General features: G+C 28.5%; 2 protein-coding genes across 2 annotated transcripts; one reads left to right on the top strand and one right to left on the bottom strand.

Annotated features, from left to right (window-relative positions):
* Positions 1-2,900: 2,900 nt before the first annotated feature.
* MFS2 (major facilitator superfamily domain-containing protein, putative) lies at positions 2,901-7,954 on the top strand (the record flags this gene model as incomplete). The annotated part of the gene is made up of 4 exons (XM_029004014.1): positions 2,901-6,933; positions 7,177-7,336; positions 7,575-7,644; positions 7,895-7,954. The coding sequence occupies 4 exons, from the start codon at positions 2,901-2,903 to the stop codon at positions 7,952-7,954; spliced, it is 4,323 nt and encodes a 1,440-aa protein (XP_028860746.1).
* A 1,349-nt stretch (positions 7,955-9,303) lies between these two features.
* Positions 9,304-9,756, bottom strand: PmUG01_07027400 (conserved Plasmodium protein, unknown function; the record flags this gene model as incomplete). The annotated part of the gene is made up of 1 exon (XM_029004013.1): positions 9,304-9,756. One exon carries the CDS (start codon positions 9,754-9,756, stop codon positions 9,304-9,306), a length of 453 nt encoding a protein of 150 aa, XP_028860745.1.
* Between the last annotated feature and the right edge of the window lie 415 nt (positions 9,757-10,171).

The following is a 10,171-nucleotide window of genomic DNA, read 5'->3' as shown; positions in this document are numbered from 1 at the left end:
ATATACGTACATAAATACGCATATATGTATGTATACGTAGAAATAATACTTTCAATGATTAAAAGGTACACGGATGAAGATATTATATAGAGTTTTAAAATAAAAGACGTCATACAAGTAAAATAATTTCATACATAAACCACGTTTGTACGTATATGCCAAATAATGTTTTGTTACAGCTGTATTATAACTAATGTAAAGAAATATCTACATTACGTTAAGGAAAAATGAACAAATAAAAAGAAAAAGAAGAAAAAAAAAAAAAAAAAAAAGGCATTGTCATAACAGCAGGTAAGGTGAAATTACTGTAACGTGGAGATATGCTGTAGACTTATATAATATGCTAAAACATGAAAATAACAAGCGGAAAAAATAGAAAAAATGACATAAAATAGAGCAGCATGGGCGTAACATATCATAGTTTATGGCAATGCGAGCGCGAGTAATCATGTACAACAAAAATTGATAAAGTATTATTTTTTAACACAGAATTATAAAAAATGGAGATGGTATAGCTTTGTTTAATACATTTTTTTTATTGTCTATCCAGCATATATTTCGTTTAATTTGTTATCTTTTTATTAGACTATATTTTAATTAGACATTGTTTGATGTGATTTGACATGTTTGATGTGATTTGACATGTTTGATGTGATTTGACATGTTTGATGTGATTTGATATGTTTGATGTGATTTGATATGTTCGATGTGATTTGACATGTTTGATGTGATTTGATATGCTCGATATGATTTCATTTATTTTACATTATTTTACATTATTTTACATTATTTTATTTTTTTTGTTTTTGTTAATTTTTGTTTATTTTTGTTCTGTATGTGCACAAAATTAAATATTTTTAATGAAGCCCCCCCCAAAAAAAAAGAAAAGAAAAAGAAATAAAATAAAGTAAAACTAAATAAAGTAATACATAATAAAACGAAATAAATATATAATAAAATGTAATAAAGTAATATATGAACAAACGAAAATGCGGAATGATCAGATAAGGGAAAATGAAATAAGAAAAAAAAATAAAAAAGGGAAAAAAGCAAAAATAATGTAGCAAAAAAGCTAGAAATACAAATATCAGAAAAATAAATTACTACAAAGAGTAAAGTATTTGCTGTGTTAGCGTGCAACCGTACGCGTGTGTGTACCAATGAAAAAAAAAAAAAAAAAAAAAAAAAAAGATTATCACATTTTAAAAATATATACGCATATTCAGTTGGCCATTTTTAAGGGATTATAGTTGTACGTGTATGTGTGTACTCGTAAACATATATATATAATATATATATATATATATGTATGTATGTATGTATGTATGGATGTATGTATGTATGTATGGATGTATGTATGTATGTATGTATGTATGTGCGGGGGTAAGTATTTATGTACGCATGTATGCATTTACGTACACACGTATATTTCTACTGTGACGTAACTTGTTTTGCTTCAGATGTAATAATTATAAAGGAAAACATGTGAAAAACTGTAAAAAAATGTAAAATAATATAAAATAATATAAAAATAAAAAAAAAAGTGAAAATATAAAAAAATGTGAAAATATAAAAAAATATGAAAATGTGTAAAAATATGAGAATGCATAAAATTATGAGAATGTATAAAAATATGCAAATATATAAATATGTAAATATGTATAAAATTATGAAATTATAAAATAAATAAAAAAAAAAAAAAAAAGACCGAATAATTTAAAAAATATGAGACAGTAGAAGAATGATCACTCAAATATTTGTCTAACATAAATCAGTGGAGGACGCAGTAAAAATTTTGTGTTCATATATCAGCCTTCCTACTGCTATAACTTGTTTACATATGACAAAATATAAACAGTGGAAGTGTAGCTAAGTATTAAGCACATCAAAGAAAGAAAACCAATTGTGTAAATACTCGTAGACTTTTTCTTTCTTAACCTTACCATTTACGGCGAAAGCATATTACGGTGCTACACTGTCATGATTTTTTTCGCACTTTACGCCCCCCTTTTTATTTTATTCTATTCTATATATTTCATTACTCTTATTTCGTTCCGCTGATTTTATTCCGCCATTTTTATTCCGCTGATTTTATTCTGCCGACTTTATTCCACCGATTTGATAACGCCATTTTTATGCCGCTGATTTTATGCCGCTGATTTTATGCCGCTGATTTTATGCCGCCGATTTTATTCCACCAATTATATTCCATTCATTTTATACTTTTTCAATTTTGCCGATAACATTACTATGTTTAAGACTGATATGTACACCTAAGTAGGTACTATGCAAATACTCATATTTCAAAAATAGCAATTTTTTAAAACATGAAAAGAAATATAATTAATTTTGTGAAAATTAGTGAAAGTGAGTTTTTTTTTACGGAAGCTTTTTTTTTTTTTTTTTTTTTTTGTAGCTGAGTTTTATTTGCTTGTCGTTGTATTTTTATTGCATCTTACATCGTTTTTTTCCACCATCCTAAACTTCCTTCCACCATCCTAAACTTCCATCCACCATCCTAATTTTCCATCCACCATCCTAAACTTCCATCCACCATCCTAAACTTCCATCCACCATCCTAAACTTCCATCCACCATCCTAAACTTCCATCCACCATCCTAAACTTCCATCCACCATCCTAAACTTCCATCCACCATCCTAAACTTCCATCCACCATCCTAAACTTCCATCCACCATCCTAAACTTCCATCCACCATCCTAAACTTCCATCCACCATCCTAAACTTCCATCCACCATCCTAAACTTCCATCCACCATATCATAATTCTTTTCTTTTTTCCACTTTAAAGAAAAATATAAAAAAGAGGTAACGTGAAAAAAAGGCCCCATCTGACGTAACCAAATCCATACGTGCTTTTCATACAGAGCGATCTCTTATAAATGGATGAAGCAAAGTCGAAAAAAACAGATGAGCAAAAATGTAGTGTTGAATACAGTAATTCGAATATAAGAAATAACGAAATGGAGGTGAACATAAACCATGGGAACAATAAAGGAATAGGAAAGAAAATTAATAAAGACAAAAGAATGGTTTTTATAGGAAACTCAAACTGTGATATAGATGAAGACATACATTTTTCTGTTGAAACAGTAAGGAGTGATACAAATAAAGGCAATGGAAAAAAGGTAAACGAGCATTCGAATCTTGCTGGTAATATGCCATTTGCAAAATGGGAAGGATATGAAAATTTTACTAACGATAAAAGTCCAACGAATGATACACGTTTGCAGCATTCACGGTGTAACAGCAGGAGTGGAAATCCCAATAGAAACAGACCCATTTTTGATAAATATATCTTGAGTGCGGATAACAATTTGAATGCTAACAGTGCAAGGACCAACAATAACTATGCACCGGATGAAGGACGTTTACTAATGAGTTCTATGAATATTAGTGAAAATAACTCCATAGCAAATTATATCTATCCTGACAATATTTCAAATGATTTAATTAGCTTCGGGATGGTAGGAAGTGAAAATCATAATAATAACATTTACAATTATAACCATAACATGAAGCAGCGCAGGGAAGAGGGGGTTGACGGTCTCTTCAACAACATTAGTCATGATATCAAGAATTATAAACCCAGTCACTATACGCATGGAAATCTTATCTATGGTAAAATTATGCATGGTAAGCCTATGAATGGTAAGCCTATGAATGGTAAGCCTATGAATGGTAAGTTTATACATAGTAGTTGTAATAATGACAACCTGAACAACAGCAGTCATGATAGCGCTTACAACGATAGCGGTCATAGTGGTAATAATTATTTATCCCTTAAAAACTGTGAAATTAAGAGTACTCCTTCTTCAAAAAATAGTAAAAGTGAGTGTGACAACATGAAACATGGTAGTTACGTTGATAGACAACCTGTTCCTACATCCTTAAGGAATTACATGTTATCTCCTAAAAAGAGTAATATAAAAACAATTTCAATCATACATGAAAAAACGAATAATATAAGTAAGAAAAGCTACCTTAATAATGTTATATCTACTAAACAAAATAAGAATATTACAAAGGAAATGGCTATAAATTTTGATAACAGTAATTATAATTTTATTTCTAATTCCAATTCTAATTCTCCTTATGGAAGCACTGATAAATATTTGAAGGGGACACAAATCAGTCTCTCAGACTATTGTATCAAGGGAAGGAATGTAAATGATAAAAATAATAGAAGCAGCACAAATATTGTGAATGATGATGTTAGCGGTAAAGATGTAAATTCTTCTCAATGGGAAAGCATCTCAAGGGGGGAGGTCCGGAAAGCCGAGGTTAGCCCTATTAGCCCGATTAGGGGCATCATGAATAGCAGTGATAATATAGAAAACATCAGCAACATGCGCAATATGGAAAACTGTGGAAATAGTTGTATTCCTAGGGGGAACGTCTTTTCAAAACTTAGCGAAGGTGATCCGTTTAGCAAGACATGCAGTTCGATGCATGAGATAAATGGATCTACTAATATGCAAAAAGATAATTATACTATTGATATAAAGCAGACAGATAATAAACGAATGGCACTTGAAAGGAAGGGAGCATATACATTAATCACAGGAGGTACCAACATGCATACGAATCAGCGGTTACATGGCAATTATAGTTCATCAGATTCAAGGATAGGAAAATGCAAGATACGGTACTATAACAAAAGTGGAGAGCAATTTTTGCAGAAAAATTACCAGAAAAACTGCGTAATGAAGAGTGTACCAAGAGATGACCTTTTTTTTGTGCATGCAGAAGGGAAAAAGGGGACAAGTAAAAGTAGTGCTCTAAATATAATGATGATGAAGTCTAGTAACAGTGGTTATAACAGCGATTTGATTAGCGGTTTTAACAGCCGATGTGATAACAGTCATAACAATTGCAATAACAGCTGCAACACTCATGGAAATGGTAGTGAGACTTATTACGAGAAAGAGAACGGTAGAAAAGGTGCTAATGAGTGTTATGAGGACGAGGATAAAGAGACTAACATAAGACGCCTAGATGAGTTGAACAACTTTTTCAAATTAAACAACGAGTACGAAAATTCTCCTACTGTGAGCAGCAGTAAAAATAATAGCTACAGTAATAATAATAATTGTAGTAACAACTGCAATCGGAATGATAACTGGAATCAGCATGGAAATTACAACAAACATGGAAACTGTAACAGGCATTGTATTCACCATTGCAAATGCAATAGTAATGCTAATCGCGATAAATACTGTAGCAGTGTGAACGGAACCAAGACAGTGTACGCAGAAGAAGAGGGAGGGGGAAAAAAACAAATTGAGATGAAAAGCCAAATAAATTATTTTGAAAAAAGGGGGAGCATTAATTACAGTGGTCTGTTGACATCAATGGTATCATCTATATTAACACAACAGAATGAAAGAAAAATTAAAGATAACAGTTGTTTAAATTATTCATGGAAAAGAAATGAGTATGATTATACTTTGTTACATCATAAGATAGATTCGGAAAATATGAAAAAAAATGAGCATGTTTATCTTTTTTCAAATAAAATAATAGAAGGAATAAATAAAAAAACATCTAGTGAAAATATATTAATAGTAACTCTAACATTAATGATCTGTATATCTGTATTATGTAACTATGACCATGGTGCGATACCAGTTACTTTAGAGGAAATACAAAAAGATTTTCCTTTAAGTTATATTGAACAGTCATTACTTGGAAGTTTAGTATATTTCGGTTTAATAATAGGAACAATAATAGCTAGTGTTTTATTTGAGTTATTGTCAGCAAAATTGTTAGTTACTATTAGTATAATCTTATTATCTATATCTTTATATATATTTAGTCATGCTAATTGTGTTCTATTTATGTATATTTCAAGATTTGTAAATGGACTATGTCAAGCTATACCTGTTGTATATATACCAGTTTGGGTCGACGAGTTCTCACCAGATAAAAAGGCTACACAGTGGATGTCCTATATTCAGTTGGCATCTATTGGAGGCACTGTATTTGGATATTTTTTAGGAGGAATTTTATCAAATAATTATAATTGTTATAATAAAAACGATTCAGTATTTTCTAGTGTATCTTTTTTTACTAATTGGAGATCACCTTTTTTGATCCAGTCATTTTTACTCCTACCCTTATTCTTTATTATAATTTTTATTCCGTCTGATATTATTAACATAAGTGCAAGTAAGACGGATTCAGGAAGCTCAAGCGGGGAAGCATGCGAAGAAGATATAGGGGAGTACGTTGGCAGATGCACAAGCGGTTACGCAGGTGCACTCACTGAAGAGTACGTTGATGGCTACACTCAGCGCTATGACAAATGTAATATGGATGCTTCAAAAGCACGGGAGGGGGAAGCCTATGAAACAAAGTGGTGCACGAAAAAGAATATCAAAAGCATAAGTGAAGAACAAAAGGATGTGAGGCAAAACGGATTATCATATGAAAAAAAAAATAATGCAGTGCGTAAAAATTTTAATAGATCAGCTACGTATATTATGGAAAAGAAAACAAATGTTTTAAAGAAAACTTTTAAAGAAGTAAAAAAATTATTAAATAATAGATTATATATAATCATAACCTTAGGTATGAGTAATTTATATTTCGTTGTGACTGGTATACAATTCTGGATAACTGAATATATGTCAGTAGTATTATTAACAGAGAAAATGAAAATTGTTACAGTATCTACTTTATGCTTTTTAACATCTCCTACATCCGGAGTTTGGTTTGGTGGATTCATATGTGATTTATTTGGAGGATATAAAAATACAAATTATTTTAAAACAATTAAAGTAGCTACTGCTTTTGCTATTTCTGCTTGTATTTTCGGTATACTATCGGCTCATTTGTCCAATTTTATTTTCTTCTCTATTTGCTTGTGGCTCTGCCTTTTTAGCGGTTCCGCCTTGGTACCTGTTGCCGTCGGTAGGGACAATTATAGTGTGCCGTACATGAAAAGAGCCATATATATATATATATATATATGTGCGCTGCGTGCAACATGCATAGCGAGCATAAAAAATGATGCGCATTATTTCCGGTGGACGTACCTGTCCCTATGCACTTCGTCCCCATACATATTTTACCACCTTGTATTTTATCACCATCTATTTTGATGCTGTACTTTTAATTTTTTTTTTCCACTTTCCCTTTTCTTGGTCTTTGAAGGCATGCTCTTATCATGTGTTAACAATCATCAGAAGAGTTTATCATCTGCCGTTTCGCAAGTAATATATAACGTCTTTGGTTGGTTTTCAGCCCCCTTATTATCTGGAATTATTATGGACATAATGCACAAATACACAAACGATAACAGGCTAGCTTTAAAGTACGCACACAAATACACAGTAAAAAAGGGAAAAAAAAAGTCTTCATACCTTTCTACTTGCATATACCTGAATTTATACATAAAATAAGTAAACATTTTAGCACAGTAGAACGAGTGTATAGCTGCGTCTCTATACGTGCAGTGATAAGTATATGCATATATATATGTATGTATGTACGTATACGCATTTTCATCTTTAAAGGTAAGAGCTATATTTTTCGATTTTTTCTTTACGCAGGGCTGGTTTTACCATGATTTTATACTCGAGTTTTATAGGTTTCCTTTTGCTTTTGTATGCAAATTTTTTGGTAACAAGGAGAGAAAAAAAAAGAAAAAAAAAAAAAGAAAAAAAAAAAAAAAAAAAAAAAAAAAAAAAAAAAAAAAAAAAAAAAAAAAAAGAAAAAAAAAAAAGAAAAAAAACGTAGGATGTAAAAAGATATGTCTATAAATGCTTAATCCTCCCTTTTACAATTCTTATTTTATCCTTTTATAGCATGTCATATTGCATTTTATATCATTACATATATTTTTTTTCATTTCTGTCAATGTATTTTTTAGGACTTTTCTGACAAAAAAGAAAATGAAGAATTTCTGGAATTAGAGGAACCGCTTACGTAATAATTTAGGTTTTATTTTGTCGGAACAAACAATTTTTATTAGCGTGAAAAATTAAAGAACATATGAAGTATGTGTTTATTTGACTGTTTGATTGTTTAATTGTTTGATCGTTTGATCGTTTGATTGTTTAATTGTTTGATCGTTTGATCGTTTGATTGTTTAATTGTTTAATCGTTTGAATATATATATATATATATATATATATATTTTTTCTCTCATTCTCCGCTTTTATTTTTTTGATATTTTTTAATATTCAGTTGTTTTATATGCCAGTACAAAATCTTTTTTATTCCATTATTTAATTAGTGTTTGGTCGATTATATCAACGACATTTTATTGTTAAATATTTGTCTTTATTTTTTAAAGTAAGCATAGTAAGCGTGTATAAAACGTACGTACCGACGTACACACGTACATAAATACCCATATACATACATACATACATACATACACACATACATACACACATACATACAAACATACACTTTTTTGTATGGGCATCCATGTAATGCTAATGCAATGTTATATGTAAGTTTTACGCATTTTCCAACTTTTCTCTTTTTCTCTTTTCTCTTTTCTCTTTTTCACTTATCCTCTTTTCCACTTCCTCCCTTTTTCATATTAGAATTTTGCATATATTCCTATTTATATTTTTTCATTTGCAATTCATCAAAAATTCATGATTGTTCTTTCTAAAACGAAGATACCACAGCGCAATAAATAAATATATATATATATTATATGTGTATATGAAATACGAAAAATTAAAATTTTAAAAAATATCCTTTTTTTTCTTTTTCTTTCTCTTTTCTTTTTTATTCTTCCCTGATAAGTGTAATAATTAATATGTTAAAATTTTATTTTAAAAATAATTCCAGTTTTTTAAACTTCAAATAACGTCTCTTATGTTTTTTTTCATTTTTTTTTCTGAATGTTCATAAATTATTATATAACAATTTGTGGTGTAAAAAAATACTAAAAATTGATTTCAAAAGAGGAGTAATATGTATAAGAAAAAAAAAAAAAAAGGAAATTATAATAAAACAATAAATAATAAAATAATTTATAATAAAACAATAAATAATAAAATATAGTAAATAATTTATAGTAAAATAATTTATAGTAAAATAATTTATAGTAAAATAATTTATAGTAAAATAATTTATAGTAAAATAATTTATAGTAAAATAATTTATAATAATATAATTTATAGTAAAATAATTTATAGTAAAATAATTAATAATAAGATAATTTATAACAAAATAGTTCAAAATAAAATAATTTATAATAAAACAGTAAATAAATAGATGAATAAATAAATAATAATAAATTACGAGTAGATGGACATACTACTTTAAATTTATCATAGACAAGCAAACTAATACTTCTCCTATGGATGTTTCTTCTGTGCTTTTGTTGTTGCTACTTACATTTACATTTGAGATAGTTTCAATTTCTTCTGCATTGTTTGAAGATTCGTCCTGTTTATTAAGGTCTACATTATTCGTGAATTTTTGTTTTTCAAAATTATTTATATTTTTTATATTTTGATAAGGCTCATAAAAATTTCTTCTATCTTTTTTATAAATAATTTCCCCTTTTTCTGTTATTTTTTTTTTTAGATTTTTTCTTCTTGGTTCATAATTAAATACTTCTTTTTCTTCTTCTTCATTAATTAAAGTTATTAAAGCAGAAAGAGCATGGTTTTTATCAATATCCTTTTTGTTTGGAATTTTTGATAAAAATAATGGATGTAATTCCCAGTCGTCATCATCATTATTGTTTTCACTTATAGGCATCATTTTTTTTTTTTTTTTTTTTATATAAATAAATAATATATATATATATATATATATATATATATATATATGGTTTAAAATAATTTAACGAGTCATCTTTTTCTAAAGAGAAACTCGTAAACTTTCAAAAAAAAGTTAATATCGATTTATATCTCATATTATTTACCAAAATTGAATAAATATATATATTACCGCTGGCTGCATTTGTTTCTATCTTTGCTAATTTTTGCTCTTCATTATTATATATATATACATATATATTTACTACTTTCTCACGTTTGTTATTATATTACTATTATTGTGGCGATAAATTTTTTCACAATTTGTAGTTGCTCATATTATAGAGCTCTATAAATATTAATAATATTATAATTCTCTTTTTGTTCGTTTATCTTATGCCATGGTACATACATGTATA

The sequence above is a fragment of the Plasmodium malariae genome (genome assembly GCF_900090045.1).
Source record: "Plasmodium malariae genome assembly, chromosome: 7".
Classification (NCBI taxonomy): Eukaryota; Apicomplexa; class Aconoidasida; order Haemosporida; family Plasmodiidae; genus Plasmodium; species Plasmodium malariae.
The sequence above is the reverse complement of the archived record's forward strand: the minus strand, read 5'-3'. Positions and strand labels throughout refer to the sequence as shown.